We start from the raw sequence: 22,508 nt of genomic DNA on the forward strand, positions 1-22,508 counted from the left end.
TTCTTGATTTTCCTCAATCATCTTGTTATAATTTAATACAGGAGGATTTGACTACATTTTAAGTATTTTTAATTTCAGAAAGATTGTTTTCCCCAAGTTTAACTTTGTGATACAGTAGTATGAATTTAACTACTATGTCCTCTTTCTAGAAGTATTTTTCCATCTAAAATAAATGGTTTTTCCCAACTTGTTATATAACACTGCAGTAATGGTTGAACTATTTCATGGTTCTAGAAACACATGGAACATTGAAGTTTTAAAGTTGTCATTGACTAGAACTTGCCAGAAACTTAGTATTAACCTTTAGCCTCTCAGCATAAAATCAATTCTTGACCACCTCGGTCTTCACATTGACAAAACACGGCAAGCACATGGTGTCCTAGTCTACCAAAACATCCAGTGAGAGCATCTAATAATTTGTAGGATTATTACATCTGTTCCCCACTATCCTGACTATGGAAGCCCCTTGCTCTGGTGATAAAGATGCCTTTGACTTCAGGACCCCAGGCGTGGTAGGCTTGCGGGGAACGTTTGCCTCCTTGATTTGTCTGTTGCATGTGTTCCCTTGTGAATCATGAAACTAAAGAGCCAGAAGAGGCACTTACTTAGTGTAATTTAGCATAATCGCTCATTTTAGCGAGGACAAAGCTGGCGCTCAGACATTAGGATCCCATTGAGAGCGATTTACCGTCAAGATGAGAAGAATCCAGTTTTACTGATTCGCCAGGACCCAAGGCTCTGTCCAGACCCCACTAGTTCTGGGGCATCGTCCTGACTAGTTCTTCCCCTGTTTCTATCTTAGAAGTCAAAGAGCTCTCCCATAAAGGCTTCCCTGTCCCTAACACACTCTGCTGCATATACCATGTAAAACAACTGGGTAATAACGAACAAAGCAAAAAGGACAAGGAGAAAATAAGAGCCTGGACAATCCAGCATCTGAAAAACAACTCTCCTACAGTCCAGACCTGGTCATTGGGACACAGGTGGTAACTGGTGTAAATGAGAAATAAATACAAGTCACGTGTTGCCTTTTTTTCAGGTTAGCACAACATCTGCGGTGTTTTAATAGAATGTCCTAGACCTTCAGAGTTTGCCTCTAAAACCCTCTAGAACTCAAAGTCAATGGAAAAATGAAGCCATTAGTAGCTGATGTTGCTGAAAAAAAAAACTCCAGGTTTAAGTTTGACAATGTTATGTTTTGATCCTTCCTTCTTATGCTTTTAGTCACAGTGAGATGCCTGTGTTCTGTGGGAACCTGTGTTACTCTGTGTTTTGTGTGTGTGAAAATCATACACCTGTGTTGGTCTGCCAGGGTGGCCGTAACAAAGCATCAGGAACTGGGTGGCTCGTAGAACAAAAGTGTCTCGCCTCCCAGTCCCAGAGGCCAGAGGCAGAGATGAAGACATCAGCAGGGTGGTTGGTTTAGGCTGGTGCCGAGGGCTGTGAGGGAGAATCCATCCCATGCCTCTCTCCGAGATTCTGCTGGTTTGCTGGCGATCTTCGGCATTCCTTGGCTTTTCAGAGCATCACCCTGATCGTTGCCTCCATCTTCGCATGCCACTCTTCCTGTGTGCATGTCCGCGTCTATATTTCCCCTTCTTATAAGGCCAACTGTTAAACTGGATTAGGGGCCCTTTCTACTCCAGCATGACTTCATCTTAACTAACTGCAACCGCAGTGATTTTGTTTCCCAACAAAGTCATACTCTGAGCTGCTGGGAATTAGGATTTCAGTGTATGACTTTTGGAGTCAAACTATAGCAACAGGATATATTGCAAAAAACAAGACAACTGTTTTGCTCACTGTAGAGGCTCACACAAAGAAATTTCTGAGCTCAAAAAATTTTGTTAGCAGTTCGTGCGTTTGAACACTGAAGGGCAGTGTAACACTACAAATGATGCAAAAAGACATTTGTGGTTTAATGACTTTAGAAACTGAATTATCATGATGGTTTTCTTTGAGTACATTTTCTAAGCATAGCTGTTGTGTCTGGTAATTTTAACCTTATGTATATCTGATGAGACCTAATACTTGAGGTAGACTTGAAACTTGAAGTTGTCTAAACGACAGCCAAGGAGAAAATCTCAGTGTTGAGATTTACGGTGAATGGTTATGCCATTTTTACGATTTTAAAGCTTTAAATGGCTGCTCATTGTGGCAGTTCACACGTAGATTTCATTTCCTTCAACACCAAGGGAGTTATGACTGGCGTGGACAAATGTTGCAGTGTGGATGGAGTGCTCGCTTGTTTGCTTGTCAGGTATTTCAAAAGAATGTGATCTTCAGGGGCTGTAAGGAGATAGCTTATGTAATCTAGTTACTGCACTCTATTCACATGTGAAAGAAAACTGGGTAATATACAGAGGGAAAGGAAATGGTACTTTCCTGTACTTCGGTTAGTGTTGATTGCACTTCGAATGCCTTACAGTTGTCTAAAGTCTGACAGCCGTTCCATGGAATAATTTTCAGTATAAAAACAGGACAAAGGAAAGGCAAACTGGAAACTGCTGATTTATTCTGTCTTCTACACCACCATGATCGTGGGCTGTTCTGAGAGTCGTCTTGGAAGGTTATGCTTCACCAACATTAACTTAAGGGCTATGTGCCTTATTTGCCTTTTGCAGAATGCTTGCTCTGTGCCTAACGCTGGGCCATGCGTTAGCTTACCACATTCTTTCCACCATCTTGGGAGGTGGATACGATAGTATCTTCATCCTCTTTGTGAAAAAAAGGAGATTTCTAAATGTTGAGTAATCGGCCCAAGTCACCCAGCTAGTAATTAATGGGATTGAGCTTTAAACCTGACGTTCTCTGGCTCCAAGCTGCTGCTGAAAGCTTTTCAAAGCTACTCTTTCCGTCCAGAGCTACTGTTGGATGCTCTTCTGTACTGGTGTCTTGTGAAATGAACATTAGAAGATAAACACGTGTCAGCATGTTGACATAACAGCGTGTCCTGATCCAAACATTGAGAGCATCTCCCTGTCCATGTGATGTGCCCTAAGTGAGTGGACTTCCCTAGATAAATTCAGACCATCAATACTGTAAGGTTAGTTTCTGAAAGAAGGAAGAATCATGTCACCTTACTCCTTACTTGTGAAATACTTAATAAATAAAAATCAACCTTTGGAAATTATTGGTGAAAAGCTTTGATTTTTTTACCCCCTCACTTTGATGTCTTAGGCCCCAAATCTTTTTCCCCAGATGGCTGAGTTTTATTTACTCTGCTTCCTTCCAACTAGAGCTAACATTTCTAATAGTTTTTAATGGCCCTGGTGGTTTTCACATTTGGGCAGAGCAGATGTGACCAAAAGAAAAACAAACAAACAAAAATTGCTGCCTGTGATTGATTTTTATTTTTAAGAGGGACCTTTCATTTGGAGGATGAAACTGGGAGCTTTACAAACCATGATTAGCCCTGGTGGCCAGGGGTGACCTAAGGGGTGGAAAGTGAAGCAGAGTGTGCTTCTGGTCTTTCTGGAAGGGGTTTGATTTTGTTCTGTCTCTACCGAGCTGGTAACATTTGCTCTGAAGTTTCCTGTTATAGATTCTCCACATCATCTGTTTCTCTTCTCTCCCAGGAAGGGGGACGGAAGCGTCGTGATCAGGGATGAGGAAGAGAGGACAGACACAAAAAACAAGCTCAGTTGCGAAATCCACCCCTTTCCCAGCACACAAGGACCCACAAAGACACACCTACACGCGTGCTCATGCACACACACACAGCGCATGTGCACGCTGGGTCAGCCGGCCATATTGGTTTCTTCATGGGCTGTAGTTTCCAGAAGTGGTGGGTCTTGACTCCAGGCTACCCTACCTTTGGAACTTACAGGAGTTGGAGTGTGTCAGGAAGCCTGGTGGCCTCCCTTGGACTTTTGGCATAGCCATAGGGACGGCCCTGTGCACGTTAACCATGGCTAATGGCCACTTAGTGTGGAATTCTCCCCCAGGGGCTGGAAAACTCCCTGCCCATGGGTTGAATCCAGGAAAACACAGGTGTGTTTTATTTGAAATGCACAATGTTCTTTTTATACAAAAATGAATTTATTTCCAACTTTTAAGAATCGGGGACTTTCAAATAAAAATCTGATTTCACTTTCTCTGAGGAAATCAGTCAGCCCGGCAACACCGGGCTAACCTTCCCATGACACGTGTTGAGTAACCGCCGCTGCCCCATTTAGGTGAGGGGAGGGCCCCATGTCTGCCGGTGTTAAGTGCCGTTTTTCACCCCATTTGCACTGGGTTTTATGGTGCTTGGCCCACTTCGCTGTCCGCGTTGCCTTCCAGGCCTCAGTAGGTGTTTGAAGTCACACTTCACATTTCTAGCTCAGGCAGTGTCGGGGGGTGGCAGCCAGCCCCATGTTGCTCAACTCCATATGCAGATAAAGAAGAATTATAGATGCACTAATGTACATAGCGTAGGATGAAGACACAGAAGAAATACTGGCCCGGAGTGTTTTGCCCACCATATATACTTCTTTAAAAAGGCCATTGAGTAAGGAACATCTCCAAGTATGTATTCACATTTGTATACCCATATTGGTATTTATTATAAAAACAGAATGTTTTGAAATCAAGCCTTCATTTTGGACTGTATAGTTTTTTATCTTACTAGTCCCATCTCTTTCAGCCTTTTTTTATCAGCTATGCTTAGATCTGAATACAATTATTTGAAAACAGTATTGTTACTCACACAATTCTAAACAATTCCAGAGAAAGTTTTCATTAGCAATTTAAAAAATCTGCTCTCAAATTTATTTTGGGGAGAATAAGTGTTTTTACTCCAATAATATTTTTTGATGCTATATGAATGTTTTTATTAGCTGCATTTGAGTTTGGGTACAATAGAAGTCATTATTTCAAATAATAATTTTAGCATATAATTTTAGGTTGCATTTGGACTGAATTAGAAGTGACTAAGCATTTACCAAGCAGAACACTGACCAGTATGTTACATGTAACACACAGGAGACCAAAAGCTCTATCCTCAGCTCATGTGAAGAATCTCCAGTGTTTTATGAGCACTGCAGTTGCAGAAGTGGTGATGGTGGTGATGGTGGTAGCAGTGGTGATGGTGGCCACGGTGCTGATCGTCTTGGGGCAGTGGTGATGGTGATGGTGAAGATGATAGTGGTGGTGGTGGTGGTGATGACATCACTGATGATGGGAGATGATGGTAATAGGAACGGTCATTTTGGAGATCACAGATTTTTGGGAATGTCATCGTTTGAAAAAGATCATTTACTTGAGAAGGCTAATTTGAATCATCTAAAAAAAAATCCCTCTTAATGTCAAGCTAATTCAGGCAAGTAGATTAGAAATAGAAATATTGAAAGCAACCAACTCCATACTTTAATGTCAGGCAATTTACAGATTTTCCTGGCAGAAGCATTCTTCCATGGGTTTGGGGATATCTTCTTTTTTTGGCCAGCAACCTCATGTGACAAGCCAGTGCACAAGAACGTAAAAGGCAGAGTGATTGTCTTTATGTTTTTGTCCTTCAAATAGATATCCATTCTTTAGATTGTGATTTTCTTGCAAATCCTTAAAAAAGATCAGGTTTTACCAGAGGGTACTTGTGAAGAATCAGCGTAATGATGTTAGTCAAATATATCTTCGGGGCCTGGGACATCATAGGCTTTTGCACTGCTTTGGGGCTCCTTCTTCAGGAGGGAAGGTCATAGTGCCGTGATTCATTGGTATGTGCACGTTGAGTAAGAGTCAGTAAAATTGCAAGAGAGCAGCTAGACGCTTTATGCGCTTTGTTAACTCCTGACCCAGAGAAACTGCACCTGAGGGTCCTGCCTTGCACAGGTTTTGTGGGCTGGTTCTGGTCCTCTGTTTTGAAGCCCAGCCCTTGTGGGTTATTATTTTTTTTTTAATTGAAGTCTAGTTGATTTATAGCTATGTGTTTCTGGTATATAGCATAGTGTTTCAGTTATATACATGTATATTCTCTATCATTGTAGGTATTATAAGATATTGAATATAGTTCCCTATGCTAAACAGTAGGACCTTGTTGTTTATCTATTTTATGTATAGTAGTGTGTATCTGCAAATCCCAAACTACTAATTTATCACTCCCTCTTCCCCCGCCTGATAACTGTAAGTTTGTTTTCTATGTCTGTAAGTCTGTTTCTGTTTTGTAAATAAGTTCATTTGTGCCATTCTTTTAGATTCCACATATAAGTGATATCATAGGTATTTGTCTTTCTCTGTCTGATTTACTTCACTTAGTATGATAATCTCTAGGTTCATCCATGTTGCTGCAAATGGCATTATTTAATTCTTTTTTATGGGTGAGTAGTATTCCATAGTGTGTGTGTGTAAAGCCCAATCTTTGTAATACAGGCTTCCTAATTTACCTGCAGGCCAGAAACCCCAGCACAGTGCCTTAGGCTAACTTTTCAGTGACTCATTTCCTTTGTTCTAAGTTTAACTTGCCCTGAATCTGTCCTGTTCATGGTGTTTCCCAGCTTATGAAAATTTAGTAGGAGCACCTCAGAGCATCAGTTCTTTGGCCTTCATCTTGGCATTTGCAAACAGTGACCCTGCTCCCCCACAAACAGGAGAACATAGAATAAATATATGTCAAAGAATGAACTTTCATAAATCTTTTTTGAAGCTGTAGTTATTTTCAAGAAGTTTTATATGGATGTTTCTAGATCAAAACTAGCATGGGCTGAGTCTAGCCCAGAGGAGCCTTTTGTTCGGTTCATTTACGTGATGTTGCAGATATTTTTTTTTTAATTGAGGGCTGTTCTGCTGGACAACAATTCTTATTTAAATATAAAATAATAAAGTGCTGCAGGGGAACACAGTGCCTGGTGCTGCTCACTTTAGACGTGGCATTTTTTGTCCATTGTGCCATGGTCACCACTGACGTCTGCCTGGCCTGCCTCAGTCATCTGTGTTCTCTGCCGAGCCCCACCTGGACCTGTGTCGTGACTCCCACTGAGGGCAGCCAGAGCGCCTGTCAGCTTTGGCAATGAGAACTTGAAGCATTTCTTGGAATTATTTGAAGCTGGCATTACGCCCAGCACCTCTGTTTAAAATGTGAAGCAGACAACGAAGTATTAACTTCTCAGTGCCACATTTTCCTCCTGGGGATTGTTTTTCCTCATTTGCTCTGAAAAGCTCTGTATTCACTGGCTTCACGTGTCTCATAATAGTTTTATTTGTTCTCTTTCCAACGATCATAGTGTTTCTGCCTAATTAGAAACTCAGTCACAATCTCCGCTGCGTATTTCCAGGGATCTTTTTACAAGATCCTCTCAGCAACGGCATTTAAGTTGAACTCTTTTTCTAGCCCTGGAAAGAAGGACTTGAATGAAGCTCATAAATAAGCTGATTCTTGGGTTTGACAGCCCTTATCTTGAACGCTCTGAGTCCATTCGGGCCATTATTACAAAATCCTGTATGTAGTCTGCGTGGATCATAAACAACAGAAATTGATTTCTCACAGTCCTAGAGGCTGAGAAGCCCAAGATCAAGGCGCCTACAGATCTGGTGCCTGGTGAGAGCCTGCGTCCTGGATGGCCGTCTCTTTTTTGTAACCTCACCCAGCAGAAGGGGCAAAGGAACCTTCGCGGGCTTCTTTTATAGGGACACTAATCCCATGACCTAATCGCCTCCCAAAGGCTCTACTTCCTGATACCATCACAATGGGAGTTAGGATTTCAACGTATAAATCTGGGGGGGGGGGGGGCGGGGACGCGCGCCTCAGCCCATAGCATCCATCTTGAGGTAAGTGATAGGCATTTGCATCTGAGCTCAGATCAGAGATTGTACCCTTTTTTGAAGAGACAACTGTGTGACAGTTTCCACTTTCTTGGACTGTGGTTTAACTCCTCAAGTGAAGAGAGGCCAGTAGAGTAGCTGTTTTAAACATGTGGTAAACAGCAGAAGACACGGGGCACAGCAGTGGGGTGGAGGTTGCATTCACTTGTCCAGAGAGCAGAATGGGAGAACCTCTGGAGGCAGGTCTATCCTCGAAAACCCCTCTCTCCCAGATGTGCCAAAGGTTTTTAGTATTCTTTTCTTAAGTGATGGCCCCAGATCCCTCAGCATGGTGCCTGGCCCAGAGACCTACTGAGCCTGCCCAGGGCTGCACCTGCTCATCCTGCTGTGCCCTCTCTGTGGGCCCAGCATGGTACCAAGCACTGTTCCTACCTTAACTCGGGGAATCCTCAAGGAACTCTACACGATAAGCATTGGTAGCTCCATTTTACATATGAAGACACTGAGGCTGGAGGGTATTAAATAGCTCCCCACCTATTAGGGAGCAGAGCCGATTGGATACTAGAGGGTTGCTCTACACCTAAAAGAAAAAAGAAGAAGAAGAAATGTTAGTATTAAGAAAGCAGGATAAGTAATGAAAGATGCAATATTTAAAATAGGCTGCCATCCCATGAAAGACGGGACCCCTGGAGGAGGAGTACGTTTCTCCATCAGAGAGGATGCTTCACAGGCAGGCTGCCTGGGCTGATGTCCGTGTGACCCAGCGGCGGAGAGCATACTCAAGGAGTAGATGCACTTTCTATTTCATAATTGTTGGGGTTTTTTCTGATTGACCCAGCAAATTAAATTGCTTGCATTTCAAAAGAGAATATTTTAGTGTTTCCATTTCTTTAAGCATCAGCATGTTATTCCATTGTTAGCTCTTAGCCAATTCTGAATTTCAACCATATTGTCCACTTTTTCAAAAAAAATTTTAGCGCTTCAAACTTGTAAAAAGCAGTTTGAAGATCTTTCTTTTCCTCTATTATTATTATTATTAGAATAATTTATTGCTTTTTAAAATGGCTATATATTTTTCTGGGCAAGAACCAGAGTTTCTTTAAATGATTTTTCTTTATCAGAAATCTGTAGCTGGATGAACACTTGTAAAATAAATTACCATTTGCATAAGTTTGTCCTCAAAGAAATGAAAAGTTGGTAAAGGAACGCTGGAGAAGGTATTTTTATGACAATAACTAACACGTTCCTGATATTTGGCTATAAAACTAATTGCAGGCATATTTTAGAACCAAAATGGATGGAATTACATAATTATAGAACAGAAAAATTCACAGTGGTTGACTTACAATGTGTGGCATAACAATACTTAATGCTAAGTTGAGACAAGAAGCCAAATATGGAATGAAATTGGAAGAGAAACCTTCTCAGAATTAACTTTTGGCAGGGGGAGAGGGGGGTCTGCATGTGCCAAGTTTTAACTGAAAGCTAATTATAATGGTCACATTACGAATTGTGTAGAAAGTAGATTGTTGATTCCAGTGGCTTAGATACACAGGTGACTGGGTTTTTTTTTTTTTAAATAAAGGTATAAGTATTCCTTTTTGGTAAAGGTTATCTCATCAAAATGTGGACAAGAGAACGTTTAAATCCGTCCTCTATCTGGTATCAAGAAGAATGAGAGATTGTAAGTTTTTTTTTTTTAAAGAGAACTAAAACAGGATAGGCCATACTCAATGATTCCAGTAAATGGACTGAATTTCCTGGCTTTTATTTTTGTGATTGTTTGTAATATCACTTAAAATATATTAAGTAGGTGATGGTGAAGTATTTGATGTCTCTAACATACTAAGAGACAACTAAGATGGAACGGCTGGCGTGGCTTCAAACAAATGAGGCCCTGGCTGTAGAGCTATCCCATGTTCCGTTGGTAGAGGGCGCTCTTGTAAAGAAAATATCATCAAACAAGCACTGCTGAGAATGTTGCCCAGCTCCGTGATGTCAGCGTCACCATGGAGATTTCATTCCAGTGACGGGGAATGGATTCCGCAGCCCTGCTTTGGAAATGTGTAAATAGCAGATGCTTTTATTGCCTTTGTTTGAATCTCTGCCCTTGCAGAGCAGACTCAAACCGGAAGCTCAGGGGAGAGGAAGTCCATATTTGTTTGCAGTGTTTTTTTTTCCCTCCCTGGGAGTGGCTTGGTCCTCTGGGGCGAGCGTACTTAGTAAGTTAATGGGAAAGATATGAATTCAGATTTCACATAAAGAATGTGAGAAAATTGAATATATTTTCCTTGAGCTAAAGAAATAATTCAAACTTGTTTTAATAATTTTTATTAGATACTTTTTATTATAATCTGTTAATGTACAATATGTCATAACTAAATTTTTTTAACTTTTTTTGTTGATTTATAATAATTTTACAATGTTGTGTCAAATTCCAGTGTAGAGCACAATTTTTCAGTTATACATGAACATATATATATTCATTGTCACATTTTCTTCTCTGTGAGCTACCATAAGATCTTGTGTATATTTCCCTGTGCTATACAGTATAATCTTGTTTATCTATTCTACAATTTTGAAATCCCGTCTATCCCTTCCCACCCTCCGCCCCCTTGGCAACCACAAGTTTATATTCTATGTCTATGAGTCTGTTTCTGTTTTGTATTTATGCTTTGTTTGTTTGTTTTTGTTTTTGTTTTTTAGATTCCACATATGAGCGATCTCATATAGCATTTTTCTTTCTCTTTCTGGCTTACTTCACTGAGAATGACATTCTTCAGGAGCATCCATGTTGCTGCAAATGGCGTTATGTTGTTGGTTTTTATGGCTGAGTAGTACTAAATGGTTTTATTAACTGAAATTTAAAATACCCAAACGTAACAGTTAGATGTTCTTATGCATTTGAATAGACTTGTGTTCTTGTAGCTTGATGGTTAAGAGCCTACATTTGAATTCTAGCTGACCTGGCTTCAGATTCCTATTGATCTTATGTTTGATCTGGCTAAGTTTGTTAAATGGGATATTGATAACCTCTAACTATTGTCTAATAGTTTGTATCCTTCATAGCAGAGAGGCTTAAATGTACTAATGTATATTGAAGACTAAATGTAGAAATATATATAGAACTATTCTTGCTGTATCACACCAAAAAGAGAATTTTCACCTTTTCTTTATATTTTCATCATATTGTTACTGTGGTAAAGTATAGAACTGTTATAAAAACTGATAAGCAAGAGAATTTAAGTAACTGGTCCAAGTCTATTCAATGATTACAGCAAATCTGGGCTTAGAACCTCAGTATCCTGATCCTCATCCAAAGGCTTTTTCCAGCACATCTGGCAATTACAGTCACCCATGTTATTTGAGATACAGGGGGTGTGGCAGTATGCTAATCACCATCAGGGATAAACTGTGATGCAATGACGAAATGTTTTTATTTGAGGTTAGTTTTTTCATATAATAACCAAACTATTAGGTGAGAATGGAAAATTAATTGATGGATTATAAAGCATTGTGTGCCATAAACTGATTACCTCCTTTATGAATTGCACATAGTACACATATAATTTCTTCTCTAGTGTAGGGACATTTCAACAGAAGACACTTTTCACAGAGGAATACAAATCTCTTGTTCCCCCAAAACTAAAAGTTTTAAGACAAAGGTTCATAGAACTATTTATACCAGTGGGAGCGGGTGAATATATTTGCAGATGAGTTTCATGGCATCATTTTAGTGGAAATCTGATGGAAATCAGAGGCATGAAGCTAGCCTCTTGCTAACAACTTCTGCCAGCTTTGCACCAATTCCCTGATGCTAATTCAAAGGATGCTTGCACCAAAACAGTTATACCAGTAGATAGAATCCTTATTCCCAAAGTGAGAAGGGGCATCCATATGCTACACGTGACCCAATTCTACTTAGAAAACAAGCCTGTTGGTATGGCTCCCAGGAACTACATACTATTTTTTAAAAATTTCTTTATATTAGATATACATTTGGTTTATACTTATTTGGAAGTAAAACCACATTTGGGCTCATGAAAATAGCGAAAGTTTATTGAGGACTTACTCTCTTCAGATTCACTTTCTTAAAACAATCAATATGAAAAACTGAGGCACAAAGAGATGAACATCTCAGGGGCAGAGCTGGGTAAATGCAGAGCCTGGACTTTGACAACGGGACTGCGCTCTGGGGAAACCATGCCAGAGCAGATGTTTCCACTGTGCCACGGGATCATACTGGGAGGGAGATGCTGTCTCTGCCCTAAGTTTAGCAGTTTTAGTAACAGGGCTTCCTGACTTGCTCAAGTCAGTGGTAATGACAGATCAAGATCCACCACCCAGCCACGTGACTCCAGACCCATGACACACCACTAGGAGGTAATGCAGGTTACTCTCTGCTGAATTACTAATTCACAATAGTGTGTTAGGATCTTTGGTGTGTGAGTCTGTGCACATATGTGCTGGAAATGAAGTGGTGAAGGATGAGGGCAGCCGTATTCTCAAGGCCTAGCACGGTGGCTGGCAAATAGTAGGTGTCTAATAAACATGTATTGAATGATGACTGGGGATTCAGAGCAAAGGTGAGTTGCTCTGGATTGGAGTGGATAGAGAAGGTAGGGCTTGGCTCTTCAACTGAGCCTTGAGTCATAGGAGGGATCTGAATAGCCAAAGAGTTAGTAGGAGGGAATACCTAATGGGAAAGAAAAAATTTATACCAAAGCCACACACAAGTGGGAAAGAAAAGGCCCTTTTCCAAGAAGAATAAGTAAAGCAGATAAATTGGAACAGGTTTCAGGTTACAGCATAGTCCTTACATTGATCCATCCATCCATACTTCCATCAAAGAAATGCTTATTAAGTATCGGGTACCATGTCCTGGCTAAAACTACCATAGACTTGAAAGGTAGGTTGGAACCAGATTTTGAAGAGTCTGAAATGCCAAGCTCAAAGATGAACTTTAACATAATGATAAGCCATTGATGCTTTTCTGAGCCATAGAGATGGTGAAATTTTACTAAGAAAAAAATACTTAAGAGAATTAAATAGGATCGATTGAGGAGAAAGGAGGTGGGGGTAAGAAAAACCATGAGTGGGACATGCCAGGGTCCACAGGTAGGAGGCTAAGCTCTGGACGGACGTGGTGATGGAGTGAAGGTGGGGGCAGGAAAGGCCTTGGTTCAGGAGACGTTGCAGAAGCAGAATCCATGTCCATGGAGACAGTGGAGACCAGCTCTTCTGGGAGGCAAAGCAGGAACAGGTTGGACGTCTGTCTTTTCTCAAACTTGATATCTCTGCCTTTGCTTCTTCCCTGGATCTAATCTTGATGGATACTTCCAACATCTGATTCCTACCAGCGGGAGAGTTCGTGAAAGGATAGGTCAACTGCCACTTATCCCATTGTAGCCAGGAGCGTGTTTTTTTAATCCATAAGTGGAACTTTTTTCTCAAAGCTGGTTATCACACTGACTTTTGAGAACCTCAAATTTAAAAAGGACTAACACTGTGTAGATATATAAAATTAGATCATTCTGCACAACATTGGTTTTACATTTCTCTATCATTTCTAGTCCTTTAATATCAGGGTGTACAGTAATGCCTAAAGGAAAATTCTCAAAATATATTGGCCTAGAGAAAAGGGTTATAAATCTTACTCTGTTACTCTTTATTGTTAGATGGAATACATCTATAGCTACCTCTGGATCAATGATAGAGAGAGCGTGGATAATTGAAGTGCTTAAATTATCCTAAATCCATCTTTATTGTAACCTTGTGTTTAAGGCTCCTTTGCCATCAAATCTTTTGCCAAGGCTTCTAACAAGGAGTGGTTTTATACATTTGAATTTGATCTACTGACCCTACCCACCCTCTCTGGTGGGAGGTTGTGATCAGGGAAATGGCTAAATGATGCCAGAACAGAAAGCACAGAAAACATCACGGTTTCTGACAGTTGAACAAATTCTTTGATTTCAGTCACTGAAGATTGAGAGGTAAATGAATACATGTTGCCTGGCATTGAAAGGATATTTCCTCTGTCTTTTCTGTGCTGGGTGATGACAGTTACTTTTCCTTAATCATTACTGCTTTCCTTTTATGTTCTTGGAATCCTGGAGTTGGAAACAACATCAAAAGTTCGTCATGTTTCAGTTCGACTTGCCAACAGAATTATACCTACACCGTCCAAGCTGCCCTGTTGTCTGTTCTGCTCTCGGAGTCCGTCTCTGAGTCTCAGGCCTGGAGAGGGGGCGGGTCATGGGTCTGTGATGGGGAGGGATATTGGCTGGCAACTGGCTTATAACATGTCCCAAGGTTGATGAGAGTCATTTGTCCACTAAGCAGCAGCATGAAACAGGCACATGTAGATGAGTGTGATCTGGTTAGCCGTCTGATGTTCTGAAAGGCAAGTATTGGGAATATGGGGAAAGAAAGGGCAATTTGTTTTTGGAAAACAGTATTTTTCATCTCTCAGAGATTTGTCGACATCATGTTTGGCACAGAGCCTGGCACACAGCAGGCCCAGCATAAACGTTTGAATGAGGTAAAAATTAACAAATATGAAGCAACCAGAGAACCAGGGCTGCCCAGGACAAGGATGGGTGAGTCCTCTCCTTTGCATCTTCTAAGTGTTCTTTCCACTGACGGCTGTCAGCACGGTGCCAAAGGGACCCTGTCAAACATTAGTTTACAGCATGCTGTGTGGGAAGAGTTCCAGAATCAAATAAGTCTAGGAAATACTGTGTTTTTCTATCTTCTCTTTGGAGTTGTGGTGTATATTAACACATTATGGGTTTTGAGAAGACCAGAAATACAGAGACCTGTTTACATTGGAGAAACACAGTATTTCCCAAGTCTCTTTGGCATAAACCTTTTTTGCCACAAAAGCTATTAATCATATTTACTTTAGGAAATACTGCTTTTTAAGTTTTATTGTTCACATTTTTGCCTTAGGGAGAGACCATGTCTTATTCATTTTTTTTTAAATTGAAGTATAGTCAGTTATAATGTGTCAGTTTAAGGTGTACAGCATAACGTCCCAGTCACGCATATACATACATGTATTTGTTCTCATATTCTTTTTCATTAAAGATTATTACAAGGGATCGAATATAGTTCCCTGTGCTATACAGAAGAAATTTGTTTCCTATCGGTTTTTATATATAGTGGTTAACATTTACAAATCTCAAACTCCCAAATCTGTTCCCACCCTCTTTCCCTCAGTAACCATAAGACTGTTTACTATGTCTGCAAGTCTGTTTCTGTTTTGTAGATGAGTTCATTAGTATCTTCTTTTTCTTTCCTTTTTCTTTTTCTTTTTGTCTTTTAGATTTCACATATGAATGATATCATATCTTTTTTCTTTCTTTCTCTTTCTGGCTTACTTCACTTAAAATGACAATCTCCAGGTCCATCTATGTTGCTGCAAATGGCGGCTTTATTCTTTTTTATGGCTGAGTAGTATTCCATTGTATGAGTAGTATTCCACTGTATCATTTTTGTATGCATATACTTTGTGCTAACAGACACAAAGGCAGCACAGTGCAGACTGATGCACGTAAAGTGAAGTCGGCCTGTATAGAGCTGGCTGGGATGACACCAGTGCAGACCCAGTAAGCTGGGGTGGGGATGCTGTGTCGTGAAGGTACAAATGAACAGCGTCATGGTTGGAATTGGACAGAAAGAGAGGAGAGAAACAGAGAGTGGGTTCTGAATTCAAAGGGCCTGTCTATAACCCAAGTGGGCTATCAGAGCTTCCGACACACTCTTGAAGACCTTCTGTCCATCTAGCTCGATGATTACAGTGTCCCTCTTTAAATCTTTAAATCACCTCTTTAAAGCTTGTCTTCAAGCTTTTACAGACAGAATAAGCACTGACTGTGCCTCACTCATACTCCATGCTTACTATCAAACTGTTAGAGAACTAGCATTCTCAAAACCTCAGCAATAAGTGATTATTTGGAAATGAGAGATTATTTGGAAAAACTATCTGAAGCCTGCACATCACTTCATTTGGGACTCTAAATGATGCTGTGTTCTCCCACCTTACTTCTGTAAGTCTTAAAACACCTTGGACTTGTCAGGGTGGTGCTGTAGGAGGGAGAAGAACCCCAGAGATGCTCTGTGGATAAAACTACCAAAGGATAAGGGGGGGGGGGTTCATAGGAAACACAGATAGCTCACATCAGAGACAGGAAGGCTTGTCTCTGGTCCTCCAATATCCAAGGGAAAATGCAACAGTTAAATAAGAATGTCTATTTCATACAGCTCTGAATGGTGCCTTCAGTAGACCACTTTATGGTTTACTCCAAGTAGTCAAAGAAAATTGAAAATAGATAGAAATCAGCAGTGTTTTCAGTGCCTTCTGCTGGCATCATACATACTGTGAACAAGAACAAAAAAATTACACCACATATCCACAGACAGAGAGCAATATGCTTGAAATTATTTATCTTGACCACATGTACTTGAAAAACGACATTTCACTCTCAATGTTCATTTTGGAGAAGAAGTTGAATAAATATTCCAAGGTTGTTTTAAAACTTTCCCTTTGTGTGACTGCAAGTCGGGGAGCCCCTGGGGATGTTATAGTTCCACACAGTTTGAGTGGAAGGGCATGCAGTTGCCTTACTGCCAAATCTAAATCTCAGAAATAACTTACCTTTTCTATTATTCCTTTTATGAAGGGTGCTATTTTTGTGTCAACCAGAGGTAGAATGGGTCTAAAAGAGGTGATTACCCCAATGATCATCATGTGCATGGCAACCATGGCATCAGTCACTGAAAAACATACTCATTTGCTAAAATCATATGCTGACTTTTCTTGCCATCATGGAATATTGCATTCAGAAGAGTAAAGGAGCGTTCCTTCATCACATGTTGCGGCATCCACTCTGTTATGAAAACAAAGGGCTCTTACCTCATAGCCTATTGATATATCAAGTCATAAATGTGACAGTTGCTGGTTCTATTTTCCTTATCCCATCTTCCTGCACCACCGAGATATAACATGTTTCTTACTAGTAACAGATGCTCGAAACCCGCTTTTGAAATTCCTCTGGAGAAGTTGCCCTGTTGATTCCATTAGATGGGAAGTGGCTTTATGCAGATGTCCACTTGCAGAGACGCATTGTTGTAATTGCTGTTCTGCTGACCCCTTGCTGAGTGTCATGCTTTTCTCTTGTAGGTGATGTGCCTTCAAGACTTTTTTGGTGACGATGACATTTTTATTGCATGTGGACCGGAGAAGTTCCGTTACCAGGATGATTTCTTGCTAGATGAAAGTGGTAAGGAAAAAAAAAAGTTCAAAACCAGGGGAAATTTGAGGCAGCTTTCCAAAATGAGCTGCACCAGGCCAAGATTATGTCAACCCGAAAGCTACCAAATCAGTTTCAGATCCTCAACCAACATGGCTTTTCCATATCTCGAATTTCTTTGATTTTTTTTTTATATAGAAAACAGATGAAATGATCATTGGAAAGGTTAAATCATTTAAAGGAGTAAATTACCAATGGTTAATTTATAACCATTTCAGAACTAAATGAATGTTCTATAGAAAATCATGGTACAGATGTCTACATTTTCAATTATATATGTTTCTCAAAATGTATAGTTGAAAGATGTGTAATCATCAAATTATTGAGTATGTGTCTAGACTTAGCTTTCACATGGCCTCCTTTATCCTTTAGTTCCTAAATGAGAAAGTTGGCTTCGTATCCTTTTCCTTTAAATAGTTCAGAATTTGTACAGCATTAGCATCTGTGAGAGATCAAAAAAAAAGAGGGTAGCTTCCTTCCATTAACAATGAAATGTGATTTTCTGTAATAGAGAAGGGAACGATGCATCTTAGGAAATGAATGTGAAAGGTGATGGTTTTTGATACCATAAATCATCTCGGAATCTTAATGGCATCACAGGGAAGATTATGTCCCTGAACAGAGAGACCTTTCCTGGATAAAATTACTTCTGATTTGATTAGGGAAATGGTACCTATTTGTTGACAATTCAAATTGTTGCTGGTTGGAAATGCTTTCTGAAGTGATAATGAATTTCTTGCTTAGAGGAATGCAGATAAATTAGTGAACTTTTGACCCCGTGGATGAGAAATACTGGAGCACTAACATGATGGGATAAGGGATGTGACCTAGTGGCTCCCACACCAGTACTGCTGCTGTTCTGATGCACAGTCACATGTGTTTATATGCACATATATAGACCAGCTGCATGCATTTAAACAGACTACAATTATTTCATTATTTTTAAGTGATGGGGGAGGGCATAGCTCAAGTGGTAGAGTGCATGCCTAGCATGCATGAGGTAGTGGGTTCAATCCCCAGTACCTCCACTGAAAAATCAAATAAATAACCTAATTACCTCCCCCCTGCAAAAAAAAAGAAAATAAGAAAAAGAAAAAGAAAAAAGAATCAACTAAAATGACTTAGGGCACACAGGGAGGGGTAAGAATAAAAGAGATTGCCCCTTAATCTTGAAAACTTTAAATGCCCTATAAAAGTTTATATACATGTATCATTTGAAGAGATTTAAGTTATTTTGGTTCAAAAAGCTTAACTGGGAGAGTGATTTGGTATCTCTTCCCCTCAAAGTAAGTTTTCTCTAAATACCTTCCATCTTCGTCTCTGATGGACGTGCCCTTTGGGGGCAAAGATTTATGTAAATCTGTCATACATACAAGGTCCTCGGGGAGGGCCTCCCCCACCCCACCCTTCCCTCAAGATGCAACAGCTTTGCATTGTGCAAAAACAAGAGAATATTAGGAATCAGGCAGAAGAGCCAGCAGCACAGTTTGGAGAAAAATAAACTGCCTGGACTTTCAATTTAAAGAAAATAGCTGTTTCTGATAAAACGGTCCAAGAGACCAGATGCATTCTGAAATCAAAGTGTCATTTGTGGCTTTGATACCAAAAGCAGCCTGTCAGACTCGAGCTGGAATCCGGCTCAGCTGCTAATCAGCGGAGTTGGCCTGGGGTTCCCAAGCCCTCCATCTCTGCCCAGCCCCCAGGTATACCTGGGGCCTCTCCCCGGCCCAGCCTTGCTGGGCGTGGCCTTGGGGCTGGGCTTTTCCTCTTGACAATATGCTCTCAACCCCTGATGCTGCAGCCAACTCGTGTTCACCGGGGATGATGGGCAGTGGGGCTTTCTGAAAAGTACATCAGAAAAATACCCGAAAATCCCTTGTGATTTCCTTTTAGAAACCTTCCTCATTAATAAGAATGTGTATATATATATATATACACACACACACACACCACACACACACCAGTGTGTGCGCCCACAAGCACCAGAGACAGTGCCCGTCATGTGTGGCTTGGCCCTTTGGAGGACCTCTCCGAACTATTTTAGTGAGAAAGTGAGAACTTCACATCCTTTCCCGGGATGAATATACCCCAAGCATTTCTTGGTGTGAAACACATTTGCTGAGTAACAGTGTCCTCCCCCATCCTTAAAGAAACACGTGGACGGGAGGAAGGAGGTAGAGAGGGAATCTAAACTGAGATTTTGCTTCCTTGGATGAACCCACCCTGCGACTAAATTCACACGCCGACAACCGCGGTTTCCCTGTGGCTTGTACATCCTGTTCTAGTGCTGGTGCATTAACATTGGAATCTTTTTTTAAGTGCTCTGAGCATGATTTAGCCCAGCTTATCTGCACTTGCTAAACGATATTTGCACGACGAGGCTTCATTTGGCCTGTTCCACAGTGGCTTCCTCAAAGGAGTGCCAGCAGGGGCCCGGCCGTCTTCAGACCGAAGGGCTCTGCTTGACTGAATGGCGCCGGAAGTGGTCTTCTGCCACAAGGCGGCACTTTTATTTTAGCTCTCAAAATTAACCCAGCTCCCAGTGTGTTCAGGATTAGCAATAATACATCCCCCTAATTACTGCTGGGAAAGCTTCTGGAGACAGCTCTTAAGGTCTTTCCAGGGCGGCATCTTGCCGTTAAGGACGTTTATTTCGCGGGGCTGCAGTGGAGCCAGATCAGTAATTAGAAACTGCGAGGGGAGCCTCCTTCCTCCCCGAAGTTTTCACATGGAAAAAAAATGCTTTCCTGCTTCCAGCTGAAAATGTAACCGTTTTAGCAATATCGTCATCAATCACTGGAGCCCTAGCTCCTTCGAAAATGGTGGCTACGGCCCTGGCGCTATATATAGAGACAGACAGGCCAGCGGATCCTTCCCAGGCGTGGCTTGTGGTCTGATTTAGAAACGATGAAACGTCAAGGAAAATGCCAAATTGGAGACAGGAGGCTTAACATGGTTTTGCGTGTATATTGATGATAAACTGATGAGTTTGTGATTCGTTGCCATTAAAAAGTGACGGGCTTTTGTGGAGGAATGCAGACCTCACACCCGGGGTGGGTGTGTGTGGGACATCTGCTCCTGGTTTCCCCTTCTGTTCGCCCCCACCTCCCCCGCCTCAAAGCCCGCTTGGCCGGTTTCTTCACTCAGTTACTTCACCCCTCCCATGCCTGCCCCCTGCTCAGGCCTCCAAATCTCACTCATCCTCTCTTTTTACCGTTTCCTGAAGGGTCTTGATCCCAGTGCTAAGAGGCATGAGTTTATACTTACTTGTTTTTGCTTAGGTGTTGTATTGGTTTCCTAGGGTCGTAACAAAGTACCCATTTCCTTGATAGTATTTTTCCCTGACCTCTCCAAAGCTGAAAAGGCAAAGCAGTCAGACACCTTAACAATCAGTGGTTCTTCCTCATCTGAACCGAAGGTCAGCAGTCATGGAAACTACCTCCGTCTTCAACAAACAAAAACAAAACTGGCAGAAGCTGACTCTCTAATGGTTCAGGAGGCCAGATGTTCAAAATCAAGGTGCTGGAAGGGCTAGGCTCCTTCTGAAGGTTCTAAGGAAAAATCCTGCTTGCCTCTTCCTAGTTTCTAATGGTTGCTGACAATCCTTGGCTTTCCTGGTTTGCCGTAGCATCAGTCTAGTGTCTGCGTCCGTTCTCCGCGTGGCCTTCTCTGTGTCCAAACTGCCCTCTTCTTGGAAGGATGCCAGGTATTGGATTAGGGCTCACCTGAATCCAGCACGGCCTCATCTCAACTTGGTTGCATCTGCTAAACAGATGCTATTTCCAAATAAGGTCACATTCACAGGTACCAGGGTCAGGTCTTCAACGTATCTTTTTTTTTTTTTTTTTTTTTTTTTTGATGGGGAGAGGTGGCGGGGGGGTACACAATTCAACAACAAATATTGTTTGGAGTTGTCTGGATTTTATTTGAACTTGAGATACAAGTAAACTCATTTCTGTTTATTTGTTTTGACCTGTCTAAGATTTGCAGTTACAGCTTTACCATAATTAGTAGAATACACTGACAACAGGGCTATGACAAGGCTGCCTCCTCCCCTTACCTTTCATTGATAGTCACCCACCTGGCAGATCTGAAGAATGCTGTGGGATGGTCTGAGAATTTCAGCAGTGCATTGGACAGAGCCCTCTTGAAATCTCCTCGACTAAGATTGAAAGTATATGGGCTGAATGATAGAGGTACTTGTACTTTTTAATTGATTGAACTGCCCTGTTCAAAAGGTACTGTTTTATAGGTTGACGTGGAAGATACTGGAAGAGATCTGTATCAGAATTGGCCCATAAGGTCCCTGAAGGGAGGGGCTGCTGGCTGCGAGTCACACCCCAAGGGTCTGACTTGGATTCTGCATAGTTTAGCGTGGCTGGAAATGCCCATTTGAGAAGGTCGATGGTGTGTAGATGAAATCACATGGGAGGGGCCCAAATATGGTCGAAGACAGATGAGAATCCACAAGGATTTTAACAGGGTGGATTGTATCTAGAAAGGGAAAATTGAATTGGTATAAACAAAAAGCAGCTCTCTAGGGATATTTTATTAAGAATTTGACCAGGAGCAGTGCAGTTTGTAGTTTTAACAGCAGCACATGTGAAAATTGCTTTCAGTAGACTGCAGGCGTATTGTGAGATGTGGCTTATTTGCTGTTTGAATTGTAGGCATATCATGTATTATAAAACGTTTCAGCCCCTCTGATGGGAGATGGCGAATGTTGACTGAAACAAAAATTAAAATGAAAAAAGCTATTCAAAATTCATCAAACTTAGAAGTATAGTAAGTATCGCATAGGCGTATAGAAGAAACTTAAATAATTGAGCTTTCACTTGGCTTTTTTTGTTAAGTTTATAGCGTTTATACTTCTGAAGTTACTGAAAGTTGAAAACTGCACTGTGACTTGAGGGCTGTGGAGCGTGTGTCCACGCACACGGTCCTGTCTCTGGGGAATGCCGGTCTGGCTTCTCCCTGCACTGGACAGACCCATCTGGAGTACAGTGTTCTTCCTGGGGATGTACTTCTAAAAGGGTCATTTCCTCAGCTTCTCTTATGGACCCCCCCCCCCCGTGGTGTCAGGTACCCAGGATCCACTTGATAAATGTTTCTAGAAATCCTCCATCCTGACCACTTTCCAGAGACTCAAGTTCTGAATGAGATGAGCTACATCAGGCGCCATGCACCGCAGGATCCTGATTGCTTTCCCCAACTCTAGGCGATAAGAGACAAGCATTAGAACCTGGAGTAGTAGAAACAGCATCGGAGCAGGATTAGAAGACAAAGTCTAGTCCCAGCGCCGTGTCCTCCTTGCTGTGTGGTCTCTTCATCTCCAAGCCTGCTTCCCATTCTGTGAAACACCTTTCCTCCTCTGGGTTGTAATGGACCTCAAATGAAATAATAAATGTCAAAGCACGTTGAAAACTGTGTTCCTTATTACTTAGTGAGCGATGTTCA

General features: G+C 41.3%; 1 protein-coding gene across 6 annotated transcripts in view; it reads left to right on the top strand.

The window, feature by feature from the left end:
• DCLK1 (doublecortin like kinase 1) overlaps window positions 1-22,508 on the top strand; it is a 298,064-nt gene that overhangs the window by 131,582 nt on the left and 143,974 nt on the right. For all 6 annotated transcript variants that reach the window (XM_032496299.1, XM_032496298.1, XM_032496295.1 and 3 more), the window contains exon 4: window positions 16,922-17,021. In XM_032496299.1, coding sequence (XP_032352190.1) covers window positions 16,922-17,021 — 100 coding nt within the window. The remainder of the gene's footprint in view (window positions 1-16,921; window positions 17,022-22,508) is intronic.

The sequence above is a fragment of the Camelus ferus genome, chromosome 14 (genome assembly GCF_009834535.1).
Source record: "Camelus ferus isolate YT-003-E chromosome 14, BCGSAC_Cfer_1.0, whole genome shotgun sequence".
Lineage (NCBI taxonomy): Eukaryota > Metazoa > Chordata > Mammalia > Artiodactyla > Camelidae > Camelus > Camelus ferus.